Source organism: Anopheles arabiensis, chromosome X (assembly GCF_016920715.1).
Source record: "Anopheles arabiensis isolate DONGOLA chromosome X, AaraD3, whole genome shotgun sequence".
Taxonomy (NCBI): Eukaryota; Metazoa; Arthropoda; class Insecta; order Diptera; family Culicidae; genus Anopheles; species Anopheles arabiensis.
Window position 1 is genome coordinate 15,446,523 of NC_053519.1, and position 16,078 is coordinate 15,462,600.

The 16,078-nt window shown below is 46.7% G+C and overlaps 1 protein-coding gene across 1 annotated transcript in view; it reads left to right on the forward strand.

Annotated features, from left to right (window-relative positions):
- The window catches only part of LOC120905904 (pituitary homeobox homolog Ptx1-like), a 54,343-nt gene that overhangs the window by 8,509 nt on the left and 29,756 nt on the right, over positions 1-16,078 (forward strand). Inside the window, 2 exon segments of the mRNA XM_040317217.1 lie at positions 6,750-7,179; positions 7,182-7,482. Of these exon segments, the coding sequence (XP_040173151.1) occupies positions 7,027-7,179; positions 7,182-7,482 (454 nt within the window). The 5' untranslated portion in view covers positions 6,750-7,026.

A 16,078-nucleotide genomic window follows, 5' to 3' on the forward strand; every position in this document is an offset into this window, starting at 1 on the left:
TACTATGAACCCTTCCTCCTTCATCCAAGCAGAAACTATGTTTTAATCAGGTTTCGGTAGTGCCGGATAGTACGCTACCACTTTCTTTCCCAGATTGGGAGAACCATCCTTGTGAAAGGTGCTTTGAAATTACTTACCGCACTACTATCCTGCCACAACTGTTTCTCGCAAGTTTACGTTTGCGGATTAAGTGCTGGAGCGGGCAATGTTCTGTGTGTTTTCAATTTCGCTTCTGAGTGCTGGAAACGGAGACCCGTACGCTCGTATTGCTTGTTAGAAAACATTTAAATTGCCCGCTTCAGTGTACTTACGGCAGTTGTCGTCGGAACTGTGCAGACTAGTGAATCATTTTGACAGTTGTGCAAACCAGCGGTAAAGATTTTGAGTTAGTTTTTTAGTATCAATAATTTGGTATGTTGGAAAGCACAAATAATAGCGTTAGCAGGACAGATTAGTTTGGTCACTATTTATACCATATCTGGTAGAAAGTTATTGTTCATTTGTACTTATAGCTACATCTCCACATAATTTAACTATATTTTATTTAAATTTATCTACCAAAAATCATAGTAACTGAGATCGCGCTCTCTTTACATTTTGTCCATCGTATTGCTATTGTGAGAATTATATTACTAAGGTAGCTATAATATTGATTACAAAGTATTTGTGAGCCATACATGCTGTTGAATTTAGTGAAATGGATATTTATCGTGCAACAAAAGGATTCACTCACAGTTAGGTTCATGTTTTATTGAGCGAAAACTATAATTCTGCTTTGACGAACTTTTCATCTCTTCCGTGCTTGATTTGCTATAAAACTGTATATGAATCTAGTTTGATGGTTTATGGCAGTACAGGCGTCCCCCGAGATACGACCCCCTCGAGTTACGACGATTCGCAGATACGACGATTTTGATTTTGACAGTTTAAAGATGTCATTGACAAGAAATCGAAGTATTTTTTTTTGAATTTCTGGGCTGTTAACTATCCGATTTTGAATATCTATATTGTGTACGGCTTTTGGAATATAATTATTACATTATCGAACATTATTTTACATCAAATACACGATGTCATAGATTCCAACTCTTCTACTTCGGTTATAAACTTTATATTCATAGATATTCGACATACGACTTTTTCGACTAACGCCTTGCTTTGGGACATTTTTTGGGTCTCAAATGCAGTCGTATCTCGGGGGACACCTGTATTTATTAACTGTCAATCTAAACTATTTGTTTACTGTTAAACCGTCACTTAAAACTCTTATTACTGTGATCTTACAAATAAGTTTGTGTGTCAAATTGCGTGTGGCATATGCATTTATTTTCGCCAGGACGGCTGTATCGCTTAAGATGACAAAAAAGATGCTTCAATATTGTAAGGTCCTTTGTTGAACAATCATGCCTATAAGCAAATGTTCAATGTTCACCATTTCACATTCTAATTGTAATTGCATCCATGGAAATCGAGTATTATAACTGTTTCAAGATAAGAAACAGAAGTAGATATGCTGCCTGTCAATACTAAAAGGTTCATGCTCAAATTCACCTCTAGAATCCTTTTTGTAGGTAGCAAAAAAAAGAAACAATAGAGATGGCTCGTTAAGAAAGAAAAAGACACACATCACCCTTAGTTAAATGAATTTTATGCCAGCCGAGCAATGTACTACAAATGTCACTGACTGAGGCGGCTTGCGGCAAGAATGAAAAAAAAGCAAACCCGACCTTACACTGTGTACATGCCACCCGGCGAGTTGACATCTTTCCAGTCGGGTTCACCAGTTCAACTGTCTTCCCTTTCGTGCAGTTTGGAAGACGGTAGAGCAGTAAGGCAAAAGGAAGAAGCAAAGCCCAGCAAATATAAAACTAAACCGATCAATGTAGATAGAATTTATGTACTGAAACATTAGTGTGTTCGAGTGTGAGTGTGTGTGTGTGTGTGTGTACTAAGGACAGGCGAAATGCGGGAAGATGAACCTGCCAGTGTGTGTTTGAAGCCTCGGTTATCTGCAGCCAACCATCAAAAGCGTACTGGGTGCCCTCTGTGCGTCCCTGGCAGCAGCTGTACTGTGAGCGCAATGGGAAAATACTATTTTTCCAGTGAATTTTCCAATGTTTATTGTTAACCCCTCAACCTGCTACCACCCTGCAAGCGCCCTCTAGTGGTTTAGTTGCTTACTAGAAAAGCAACAAAAAAAAAGGGAACAGGGCAACGGGATGGGGAGGCAAAAGGAAAGTAATCCATTTTATTCGCATGGTTCTGTTTTCTTGAACCGCACGACCACGACATCGAACCTTAGTCAGGGAGTAGCAGCAAGGCAAAGCAAAGCAAAAAAAGAAGACATACCTCCCCAAAAACAGGGAAAAGAAGGTGAAGCACTAGAAAACAGAATCATGCCACTAAAACCCTGAGACAGTGTTTGTGTGCTCGCTCTACCCTTGCCCCCGGGATTGGGCTTGGGAAAAACGGAAAGCATAATGCACATCCAATTATCTTTTTGTTCAATCAACTGGGCTCAGCGAGTGTGCCGTTTTGCCGGGGCCGGGGCGGGACGACTCGCGTTCGTTCGCATCTCCAAAATCCGGTGTGGCAGTGTGTATGAGTGTGAGTGTGTGCGGTTACCCGAAACGCCGTGCCGTCGTGTGGCTGTTTATGCCACCCGGTTGAGGTGCTTGTGATACTATAATACAACGGGTTTTGGTTGAGTAATATAGTAGGTTGGGTGTATTTCCCCGTTTTTTGTTCGCTTTCCACATTCGTTGGCACATTTTTTCTCTGTCAAAGCCCAACTGGTTGAAGTAAATGATTTAATCTTGGCACTGCTAGAGTGTGTAAATACTACAGCGGATACGCGGCTGTAGTGTAAACCATTCAGTTTAACCTGCCTGCCTTAAAGTGAGCTAATTTTATAGCAAATCATTTGTACGGAGACGAGTACTTTACAACATCCAACGTCTCTTTCTCTCTCTCTCTCTTTATCTCCCCGCCATCTTTACTTGTAATGCTGGAACACATTTATATAAGTAAAATCACCCAGCCATCTCCGCCAACTGCCATGTTGTCCCCCCTTCCCCCTCTCCGAACTGTTCACTCTCGCGCAAGATCCTTAACGTTCCATTCCATTTGCAATGAAAATTTAGCATCCCAAATGGGCACGGGGCAAGGGCAAAATGAAACTGGGGGAGAAAACTCAGTTCTCTGCGTCCACCCACCTACTGTGTGTGTGTGTTGTTTGCGAAAAACGGGGCACCATCGCACGGAACGGAACGCAACGGAAGCGACCGGAGAGACGGCAAGACGTGTGACTGGCATTTGACATTTGGGGAAATCCTTATTCACTTCAAACGAATTTCCAGATCCACCAATTCCGTACACGCGCGCACACCATCGCTATGTGTGTGTGTGTGTGTGTGAATGTGTGTGTTTGGAAGGGTTCGCTTCGGGGTGGAAAATCCCCCTCAAAAAAGGGGCATCCCCGTGTTAGGGCGTGCGGGCGTACCATTGCGTCCTTTCGGGCTCGCTCGCCGGTCTCGCTCTCGCACCCATTGGGCAACCAAAAAACACGCAGGGATGCTGCGCTGTCAATGGAATTAAGATTGTTGGTTGATATTTTTCGAATTTCATCCAAAAACTTATTTTGCTTTACCGCCCTCACCCAGGGGCTCGCGCCCGGCCTGCCACCATTTTCCCCGCTGTGGTTGCCCGTGCTTTCCCATGCTGCGAATCGAGCGCAAGGGATCCCGACGACTAGGCCGCCTTTCGCTTGCGCTAACCCTACGGCGCCTAGAGATTACCGGGCGGAGGCCATGCTTTTCTTTTCGGGGCACATTAAAGGGGCCAAACCAAACCCACGCTAGAATAAGTATATACTCCGGGGGAGGGGAAAAAGGGTTTTTCGATTTGTTGTTTTTTTGCTTCACTCCCTGCCACTGGCCCTGCCTCTGCAGCCACCAAGCTCGACCCAGGTAGTTTGGCGTGGAGACGGTTTTTGGGGGAGTTTGGTTCAATTTATATGCGCCGATTGGAGCTCTTGCACGCCTTGCCTGACTGTATCTCTGTGGTTGTGTAAAGAAAGGGACAGCGCTGGCAAAAATAGCCTCCCGGATGGGTACGGTTTGGGCATATTAAATTATTTTTAATTAACGTTAATCCCCATTCATTGACGTTTTGTAAAGAAATGGAGGAAAAGATAACAGAGAAACAAGAAGAGCAGGAAAAAAGCTCAACAAAACCAATCTAATGCCGCTACCAACCGTTGTGGCAGCTCCAGCAAACGGAAAAGGCCACCCGCAGTAAGGGCAGCGCTCGCAGTACGCAAACGCACGCCACGGAGTGCTAGTGGGGGGGCTAAAGATTTTGGCGTCGCTGTCAAGGACATCATTGAGCTTGAAAGTTGAGACACTCGGCTTTGATAAAACGGTGACGTTTGGCGCGAGCGTTCTTCACCGGCGAACGGTACGGAACGGTACACGCATGCGCCGTGCCCGGGAAGGCATGGGAGGAGATCGATCGGGCTTGATGGAGGCTGGGAGGGAGGGGGACGTGCAAAAGAAATTCACCAGCAAAAGAAAGTGAAAGGCCCACGCCATCTTTATTTCCTTGTCTCCTTGCCTCCCCCCACGAGGCGCTGGTGCGGCGCATTTGGCATCGTCAATCAACCGCCCGTGCTCAATGCACTTCCTTTGTCATTTATTTTCATTTATTCAGCGGGTGCTTCCCGCTTTCTTGGAGTTGGAGAGTTTTATGTTCCATCGTGTGTTTGTTTTTTTTTTTGCTGTCCTTTTCACTTCACTCCTCCGTTGCGTTGGAGTAACGCAAAGCAATAGGAAATGTAAATGCGCTGCGCGGGATAAACCGGTGGTACGGTTTTTGGCTTTAAATTTGCTCGACCGAAACCCATTTAAAGCAAACTTCCATTAGAATAATCATCATTTGAATGTTACATTTCGGTTTTCATTGCCGTCGCACGGTTCGTCCATTTTGAAATTCATTAAAATTCACAGCCTTTAGTGCGATGGAATGATGAAGGGAGCTTACAGCCGCGAAAGTTGTAACGGTTTGTATTAGTTTAAATTGCGTTTTCAGTATTGATTTTGATACTGTTCGGTTTGCGTCAGAACTTTGTCTACAAATAACACTCCATGTACGGCGGCGGTGCGATAGAGCTGTGGTACAGTGGCTGGCTTTACACACCAGAGGACCAGCGTTCAATTATGATCCCCATCAATTACGTTCCGTTTCTTTAAGTAGTTGGGTGTAGTTTTTCAGTAATGATTTGTGTGTGTAAACACCATAACTTTTGTCTACGTTTATGGCATGTCAACGAAAAAAGGATTTTATGTTATTAATGCCTACTGAGGCCTGGTTTAGTGCATGGTTTTCTATGAAGTATTGACATAATTTGCAGCTACAAATATCAATTGTCATAAAAAGATAGTAGTAATCCTAGGAGGCCCTCGCAATATCTAATATTGGGGGCCTTCACGATTCTAGTCAGTTTTTGTATGGAGTTTGACAGTTGGAGGCTGAAATCATGAAAACACTCCATACAAAACCACACAAAAAACTAGCCTGCGATTTTCAGTCTAGAAAATTTTAGCCTCAAAGCAAGAATTAGATTCGAGTACCTGCTCGAAAACACGGTTTTGTTTACATTTATCCCAAGGTGCATTAATGAAATCAGGTGATCGAATCTGGAATCAAAGTGTATGTAGTCCAGGTGGTCTCATAGCATTTTTTTATAATCAAATTTGAATATCACTTTTTGACAGAACGAGTGAAAACTTTTGCTCCAACGAGCTTTCTGGAGGCTTGACGAATACTCAAAACACTCTTAAAATTTTCATTCAGAAGCAGAAGCGATAAAAACCAGTCTTCTAAATTCATACACCTTGGGATAAGCCCACCTGTATATTATACTCCCTCAGATAGCTGCTCGAAAACTGCTATACAATGCAAACAGCTGACAGGCTGAAATTTCAGCCAACGAGCTTCAAACGGAAAGGGCCCCATTGCCTAAAAATGGAATGGACACATAAGCTTCAAAGTTGAAATTTAGGAAAAAATATTTTAATTAAAATAGTTGAAGCTGGTTAAAGTTGGTGTTTAGTGGGATAAAAGCTGAAACGTTAGATTATAATTTTAGTTTTTCTTTATTTTAGAAGTTGTAAATAAAACTTATTTTTAAAATCAACTATTGGGTACAACAAATAAAAGCAATGATGCTTGGTTGTTATTAATGAACGAAATATAAAGAGAAATGAAGATATTAGGACATCCTCTTTTATTTTATTTACTGCAACTCTCGTTGGCTTAGTTATGTCCAATGATGTTGCTGGCTGTACAAACTTATTTAATTATGACAAAATAGATTGCACTGACAACTAACTTTTGAGTTTATGTTGCACTGTAACATGCCCTTCAAATAATACTTTAATTATTGCAAAAAATGTCATTTGAAGCCCATTTGATCGGTCTGAGTTCTAAGCTAGATAAGCACAATAGAAACGCGTCTCAACGACTAACATAGAGCTGCTATCTATTCAGTTTCGGTCAACTAACCCGATAAAGCTTCTCACATGTTCTCGATATTTCCCCTGCAAGCGCACCTAACTAATGAGCTGCACCACCTTCTTTTCTTCTCTCTCTCTCTCTCTCTCTCTTTCTCTCTCTCTCTCTCTCTCTCTCTCTCTCTCTCTCTAAACCCTCTCCGCAACCATTTCTGTTTACCACCACCCCGCATGCAGGTGATAGGAAGCAACGGCCGCAGAGCGCACTCGCTGCATTCCACCATCAACGGTCGAGAAGGAGGCGCAGCTGTCCCACCAGCGCTCCCACAGCCGTACCGCAACTCCAGCAGTAGCAGCAGCAGCCCGCCAGCCGGTAGCAGCGGTGGGCCGTTCCCCTTTACTTTGAGACCCCGGTACGCAGCAAACCGTCAAAACGATTTATCTTCGGCCGTACAAGGACATCTTCCCGGGCGGTGGCCATAACCAGCTATCCTCGCTATATCCGCAACCCGTGATGGAGCGTAGCGGCGGCGGCGGTAGCGGTGGCGGCGGTTCCGGCGGTCCGACCCCGAGCAGCCTCGGCGACACGATGAGCGACTCGGCCGGCCTGTGCCTGCAGGACCTGGTCGGCGTCAACGGCACCGGGGGAGGCGGTGGCGGCGGCGGAGGGCGGGCGGAACGGGCGGTGGGCCCGGGGGAGCGAACAATACGCTGGCGGACCACCTGCACGGTACCGGGGCGCACCATGGGCCCCACACGCACCACAGCCTGCACGACGGGCTGGTCAGCGGCGGCGTGAGCGTCTCGTCCGCCATTACCAGCCTGATGTCGCCGGGCGGTATCAACAGTGGCGGGCTGGGGCACCTGCACCACGGCGCCCCGGACCTGTCTGCCCACCATCATCATCACCATCACCACCATCAGCATCACCATTCGTCGGCGCTGCACGAGCCGCTGGAGAAGTTGAAGCGTAAGTACCATCCATTGTGGGTAGGAGCGGTATGGAAGCGGGGGGGAAGTGGGCCGGTATGCCACTTGCTACGGTATGTGCAATTGAACCCAATGTGTTCAAACACGATACGCGCTACGAAAAACGAATGTTTTGTGCTGCTAGTTGCATACTTGCGGGAGTTTTACGTCAAAAACTGCCTGAAGTTATGCAAATGAGCAGCACAAAATCTGCTTTTCGCATTCTCAGCTGTCTCGCCGCTAGTGTAGTCAAGTCAGATGCGTTTCTAGTCCCATCAGAACGTTCCAATTTCCCACTCGTCCAGCGCGAAAAGAGCAGCTTGCGCTTTATCTTGCAGCTCGCTTCCCTCCAGTGGCGTACGTGGGAAAAAAAGTTCCCAGGGACAGACAGGCAGCGATCCGGTGTGTGTGTGTGTGTGTGTGTGTGATGAAATCTTCATTGACAGCACGGCATGACAAGTGTTCGCATTGTTTGGGCACTTGGCGCTCATGTTTTTGTGTCTTTGCTTTCCTCACCCTCCCTTTGCGCATCCCTTTGCGCGAGCATGCATGCTCTTTTTTGCTGTTGTTGTTGTTGCTCCTTATCGCGCCCGCCCCGGGGCTAACACCGATAAGCGGCGGCTACGGCATGTAGCCCGCAAGCGGTACGGCAACAACTTGTCGCGCGCTGCTGCTACTGCTACGCCGATCACAATGCCCGAATGATTATGATGTAATCGTTATTATGCTATCACACAATTAAACAAATTAGATCCGAAAAACATAATAGCGTCCAATTAGTTCGCTCCCTTTGCAGCGTTGGCTTCGGTACCCCTCCCGAATGCCGACCGATACCGTCGGGTTGTACGATATTAGCCGCGCGCGAGCGACAACCCCTTGCAGTGCGGTGAATAGCAGGCGAGTCACTGTATAGTAGGGGGAAGAACAAGCATCAGAATCTGTTGCTGCTGCTGCTGCTGCTTACGATTTTTAAGCCCTGACGCTGGTTTTTCCAGCTAAGCGGAGGGTTCGGTACGGGATGCCGCACCGGAAGGGATGGAAAGCACTTGCATTTGTAGGTGCGGTTTTGTGGGTACCGATTTACCGAAGCCCGCTACTCTAAGGGTCAGTTGTTTAAGCTGGGAGAAAGATTCGCCAGAAACTGCACTGCCCTAAACAGGTTAACCTGCAGTCTAGTCTCTGCTGCTTCCATTCCTATCGTCCTGTTTTTATTTGTATTTTCCCGTGGGGCCGTGATTTCGAAACTGTGATTGTACGGCTAGTGTTTGCTGCGGCGTGTTTTGATTCGTGCTGTTTGCACCGATATTGCTCAATTAGCTCTGGTACAATTTTAATCAATTAGCTGCTGCCCCTAATCCCTGCCGGGCTTTGGGTCGATTAAATATCATATCATACCTGCCGTTCGAACCTTTGCAGGAACGTTGGAATCAGTGCAGCAGGTTTAAATGCACTAAGAATGCTGTGTACTAAGCGTACAGTAGCGCCCTCTGGTGGCAAAATGTGCCAAACAAATTCGAAAGAAACCCCCGAAATGCTCCAACGACAGGTTCGCAGCCACAGGGCCGAGCAAGTCGCAGACCACGAAAGATATCCCAACGTTACTGCCACCACCGCCGGTTCAGATTTCCCTCCTCGCTAATCTGCTTGATGAGGAGCTTAGGGCAAACTTTACATTTAGATTAAAGTTTGCTCGCAAAAGGGCAAACACAGACACAGTGGGGCGCAAAAAAGAAAAACACAGAGCTGGTTTCATGAACCCGATTTCGTTGTGTTCTGTTGTCCTCTTCTTTTTTTTTTTGTTTGTTCGTGTCCATATAAAAAGTGTTGCTTGTGGGGGATTCGTTCTTTCCACACGCATCCTCTGTTTTAGCGTATGAAAATGCTTTGGATTTCGGAGAGTTTCTTTTTTTTTTGACAACATTTTTAACACCGAAGACCGTTACGGCACGATTAGAGCATATTAGTTAGCTTTCGTGTGTATTTTTTGTTGTTGTTGTTGTTGATGGTTTCTTTTTAAACCGTTCCAACTTTATACTTTTGGCCACTTTTCATCCCGGTTTTTCACTTATTGCAGTTGCCGTTTTTCCCGCGTGCCCATCTCTCATTTATCTCCATTTCGAGCGTGTTGTTGTCGTTTCTTCCTTTTTTTTTTATTGCTGTCTTCCTGCGAGGCTAATCTTTCCCCATTTGTTCCTGGCCTGTTTCACCGCCACCCTCCCCTTCACCCACATAGGTTGGTTCCCTTTTTTTACCGGGAGCCTTTTGCCTGCCAAACCTCAAACACACAAAAACCACTCGCTCGAGCGGCTCGATTATTCTCTCGCACAAAATAATAACAAACCATCGACCGTTCGCGGCGAAGGGTGATCAATTAGCCGTGAAGAGTTTCCACGCGTTCTTCCCTTCCTGCCCTGGTACCCTTGGCACACACACACAAACACACAGATAGAATTATCCAGCCCCGGGCGAAAAAGCAGCAAACGCATCATAATGACAAATTACCGACGCAGATTGAGCGTGACGGTGTGAGAAGGTTGATGCTTGAGCACGATTTCGTAAACAAATGACGGTGAGTAGGGACCGGATAAGGCAGGCCCCTTCTTGCCACAGCAGCTGGGCCATGCAAATTCGTTCTCCCATGGCCGCCCGGGCGCTGGGCCAAGGATGTACGCGCGTTTTCGGGCAGGACGATGGCCCATGGCTGCCGTTTTCGCCGCCTGTCCCTCTTTTTTGTCGACGCACAACGTTTTTACATTTTTCCAATAATGATAAGCGTGAATAATGCACACGTACACATCGTGTGCACCTTCCGTCGCGAAACGTCCCAGGGGGGAGCCTGTTCGTTGCGGGACAAAATGATAAGCAAAAGCGGAACACGCAAAACCGACAGGACGGTGACAGCTCCACGGCGGAGGGAGCCCGACGAGGCCATTAATTTATCTCAATTATCCCGCTGTTTATTTGTTCAGTTTATCCGTTTTGCGTACAAAACTCCATCTCCATTTCTTGATAAGCATATTAATTCTGTCCGCCGTGTTCGCTGCTGAAATGTGGGCCAGGCAAGCTGGTGGGAGCCGTTTGTGCGAGGGGAGAAGCAGCGAAAACAATGCAGCAGGAGCGCGCGCGAGCGCTCGTGATGAACGATTGGTTCTGCTCGCGGTTGGGAGGATTCGCATTTTGACAGTTATTTAGACCCGAGTGGGGGGGGGGGGAAGCTGGGTGTTGTTTTACAGGTGTCACTGTGTGTTTTGGTACGTACAATTGTTTAAAGATGGTTTCGCTATCAAGCTGTAATTTGTATTTGGCTTGCTTTTTGCCCCTAAAAGTATGCAATCGTTGTACAAAATGGGCTTAATAAGCAAAACAATTCATTTTGTGCCAAACTGACTCAATCTACAAGAAAGAAAAGGAGAAGAAAATTAACAACAAAATGCTCAACTTTTTTCGCATAATTTAGGAGTAAATGTTCGCTCCGAACCGCTGAGGCTAATCAAAAGCACGCTTTGCGCGGTACATCGTGTAGCAAAAATTGAGTCACTCTGTATGCCTACACCTAGAGAGCTCTATCCGCTGCTACAACGATACCGAAATGGGGGGGAAAAATGCTCAAAAATGCATGCTCCGCGCGTACGGTTCGTAGCGAGAGAGTCATAAAATAAGACTTCATCTAACCCCGGCCTAGAGACGTGCAGGAGGGGTGGGAGAAACCGAAACCGAAATGCGCCAAAAAACACGTCCAACTGCTGTTTCCACCGGCAGGGTACGGTACAGAACGCTTTGTAGGGACTAGGGGAAAAATAATCTATGCTATAAAATTTACCAATGGCACGCAGAGAATGTGCCGCCCTTTCCACGCCCGCTCTGCCTACGAGCGAAAACCCACCGAAAACGGGAAAAACCGTGCTCGCCGCTGTCTTCATGGGGAGGAAAATAAATCGAAGAAGGACAACAAAAAAACCTTCCGGAGGCGCGGGGTACGCATGCCAGCGTCGACCGCGTACACAATAAAAACAAAAGCAACCACACCCGAAGACACCGAGACCACAGTTAATCTCCATTTCGGCTTCCCCGCAACACACACACACACTACGGGTAATGATGCATTTTTTTCTAGTCTCCCACCGCCCCCGGACGCACAAATGCGTTTCGTCAGAACGGTGGTTTGTGCGGTGGTGCATATCTGCGTACACGGGACATAACCGGGACATCGAGCCAGCTGGTGAAGTTATAATTCTTCGAACTGTCAGTCCGAGGGTAGTTAAATACCAGAGACAGCAGTGAAAAGAAGAGGAAGAAGGCACAAAAAAGCCGTAGCTACGATGTAAAAAAAGAAAAACAACTACCGATGATGCCGTCACGAAATGCAAATGCATACGGCTGCGGAGATGCTGGGCAACCAAGATGTGCGAGTTCTACGGCAATTGGTTGGAATCTTGCATTCCTACTGGCCCAGAAGCGCTGACGCATAATGATAAAAACGCTTCAATTGCAAATCATTTTGCTCCAATTCAAGTTGGAACCGTACCGTCAGCTTTAGTTGCAGCAGTGCAGCTGTTAGGAATGAGACAACAGTTCAACCAGCTAAGAAGCAAATTTTAATTTTTGTAGATTTACCCTCTAGTATACCTTTAGCTTTGGGAATTATCTAATCGAAAGCCGAACCATTTTGACCTGTTTACATCGGCAGGAGGCTCAAGTGTCTAGTTTTTGCTATTAAAAATGGATTTGCCCGGATTTAAAGCACTCCAATTGACAAAAGTCAATAGCGCGATGTAGTGCATTACACCTGACGGATACAACGGAGGCTTAAATTGGACACCTTTTGTTTCTGCACCCATAAGTGGGTATGCCTCCAAGGAAGTTTTCATTGTTGCTGGAATGTTGGAAGTGCTCCAAACCAAAGCCCTCTTGTAGATTCCAAGATTACCCCGCTCCGCCATAATGCTAAGCATGTTCTTGAGCATCCCAACAGAATTTCCCTAATTCTACTTGTCGATTACACACTTGACACTTCAGGTACGGCCGCGATAGGGAATGTCTGGTTGAATGGTTGGGTGGTCTGGTGTTATGTGATACTCGGTCATGTTCAGCATCACATCTTTGGGCTTTGTGGCTCGCAATTACTCAGAGATATCTTCAAAAACAGAAGCGTGACATCATTTACCGTCTACAGTTTGCCCAATAAAGAGACATTTTCTTTCGCGCTGTTTCATGGGAGTTGCCCCCAAACGGTCTAAATCACGTTCAGGACATCAAACCGCAAATAGTGCCATTCTGTTCGATCACGCTATTTCCACTGAAGCTGTCAAATTAGCAAACACAGTAACTATCACTTCCAATGATGTCTAATTGAAGTACAACATCAAAGTCCTAATAACATTTAGCAAACGGCTCACTCGACACCTACTACTTCACTTCAGGAGGCTGAGGCTGGTTGTTGGCATTCCCAGAATTACGCACTCGACGGGACGCGCACTACGCCACCCGATGTAACAAGCTCGGGAAGCAATTTTAGAAAGCCTTATTGTTTGTCGGCGTGACATTACGACATCTCCAGCTGAAAGTTGTTACCCAACGCCGCTGGTGTAGCGCTTCCAGGCCTTGAAGTAGCAGCGCTCCGTTGTTTCGCCAGCAAATTGTTAACACCAACGGATTGTTGCAAATTGTTTTTTTTTTTGGTCCTATTTTGGGTTCCAGCACTCCCGGCTGCGCGGTGATGAGCACTAGCAATCAGCGTCATCGCTAGTTTTTCCGGCTAGAGCCCGTGGCTTCTATGTGCTGCTGTGTTTTTTTCTTCTGCCAATTTGACCATTTGACACCGAACCATCTCATCCGCACCGAAAAGCCGGCGGGTGGAAACCCCGTTGACATTTGCGGATACTGGTGCGACAACACACAGGCGATGGCAGGCGAGCAGAGAGATCGTTCAATACGCAGCTTGGCATCCCATCAACACCGTGTTTTTGATGGTTGCCGCTTGTTGCTTGCGGATCGGCCTGTCTGCGAAGCGTTACGTTCGCCGTGCGCAACACCGTGAGCAGCAGCGGCAACCTCCAGACATGTACTCGCTACGCTTGGGCCTCCCGTGGCGGATGTCCCGCGGCAGTGATTCCGTGGGCTAATTCCCGGGGTCAGCAGATAGCGCTGTTTTGGGGAGGGATTGCGGACCACTCATGAACGGTGTTAAGAGGATTCGGTACAACCACTTCTGCAGCTAGTGGTGCGGATCTAAATAGTGCGTTTTGGAACTGGTTGTTCGCGTGATCTGGCGCGACTAACAAATGTCACACAGACAGAGAAAGAGAGGAACTTCAATCAAGAATTCTTGCAGTGTTTTGGGGGAACGGAGAGTTCTCGAGAGTTCGAATTTATGGATTTTGTAAACTGTTTACGCTCCAATACATCTCACCAAGGTCAGAACCACGTAGAGAGATGGAGTAGATATAAATTTGGGATAATAATTCTACCAATGTTCCCCCTTTTTTGTGGAGCATATCCATTCACTATAAGATCATTCCATAGAAGTTAAGGTTAGTGCGCGAAGGAGTCACTCTGCTCCACTTCACACGTGATGAGATGCAGCAGCCTTATTGAAGAAGCACATTTCCATAAACGGCATCGCCATAAAACCGAAACACACTTCAACCGGCAGCACTGACGCTTCCGTCATGAAGCGGGAAAAAATCAATACCTCATCCGAAAATGATCAAGGTCATCAATGGGTATCATAGCGCACATCATGAACCCTTATCATTTCCATCATCTATCGTTATCCACTGAGATTTCGCACCGCACAGTCTATCGATCTTGGCCTTGTGTGCCTTGTGTGCCCGTCCAGGGGTGGTTTTTTTGCGCACGTACACTCGCCCGGTTCCGGTTTTTCTGCCCTGGCTCGAGCGTTCTCCTCATCGTCGTCTGTGCTTGCTGTTTTATTAGCTCTCGCCAGTCTGCCATTTTAGGACCCAACAGGAACTGGGATAGATTTACTATAAACGCGTCTCATGCACTCCCACCCCTCCCGTGATGGGTTTCCCCCCCTGTTGGGTTGGAATATGAAGAAGACCTAACCGAACCAAACCAAGCCAACAACAACGAAAAAATCCCCCGAAAAACCAGAAGCTCCACTTTAGCTCCGACACGTACGACCCGTTTGTGACGAAACATTGTCGGGGGTAGAAGGGCCGCCGAACCTGAAGTGAATGTAATGAAAGGAGCTTTAGATTATGTTTAAATTGAGATTTATGAAGACACATTACAGCGCAGACACACACACACACACACACACACACACACACACACACACACACACACACACACACACACACACACACACACACACACACACACACAGAGTGCGACGGGTAGAGCTGTTCCGAGGGAATGCACGAGAGGAAGCAACATTCTTCAATAACAGAATCGCTACCCGTTCACCTTTTCTCCCGACCCTCCCAAAACCCCCTGCAGCTCCTGCTCGTCGGCATTGGTGAGATGAAATGTGAACCCTTGCCTGTCTATCTCTCTCTCTCTCTCTGCTGCCACTTTTCCCCCTGGATGGTGTACGAAAATGCCGTCGGAAAATCGCTTTCGAAACCGTTCACCAGCCATCCGGTTTGCGTGGTGCGGGTGTGTTCATCCGGAGATCCGTTTTTCGGTTCGCCTCAAAATGGTCACGCTTCATCGAGCTTCTCTTCCTTGCAGGAGGCAGCAAGCGGCAGCACCAGCACCAAGTGATGGCAAAAGCCAAAACCTCGTCCCGTCAACCGTCCCGTGCAAGTGCAAGGTTTTGAATATGATCACCGAACGTCCGTTTCCTCCCGGGATCGGAAATGTGTACCGTAAAATAGCTGGGTGCACGCCAACCAAAGCACAGCATTTTGCGTGCACAACTTATTACAAAATATTTTCGTTTCGCTTTATTTTCTTTTACTTTACGATCTAGGATATGCCCCGGACACACACACACACACACCTGCTGCCCTCACAAACCAGTACACCATGGTTTGTGACGGAGGAGGATGAGCACGTCATGGGAGACTGCAATCCGTCGTGGATGAAGAGAAGAGGTCTTTGTTTTGAGTAATGTGGAAATATTACACACGCCTTCGTAAATAAATAGAGGCAGCACACTGTGCACTATGTTACACACTTTGCACAAACCCGAAATTGTTGCAGATTGTTGCTACACAGAGGCGGAGTCGTTTGTTTTACAAATGTAATATGCATTTTAAAAGACACCGTTTTCCCAGAAATGTCTTCATCAAAAATGCCAACTTCCATTTATAAAGCGAGGCACGCTAATGTTAATTATACGTATTTGCTGATTCATAAATTGTTGAGAACAATTTATCTCAACACAACGATATAAATTAAATGCATTTATACACACTCAGAGATAAGACATCGGCGCGCCGCCGCTAGGAGTCAGCGACAAAGTAGCGCGAACACACAGAGAGCTCCCTTCTAATCGAGAACTGGATGCGTGACAGGTGGTGCAGCAAGCCGTGCGCTTGCCAAATACTCTGCGCGCGGGAAGCAGACACGATTCGTTCGTAGCCAATCAAATACGATGACACGCTCCAGTGGGCAACGCTCGGTGC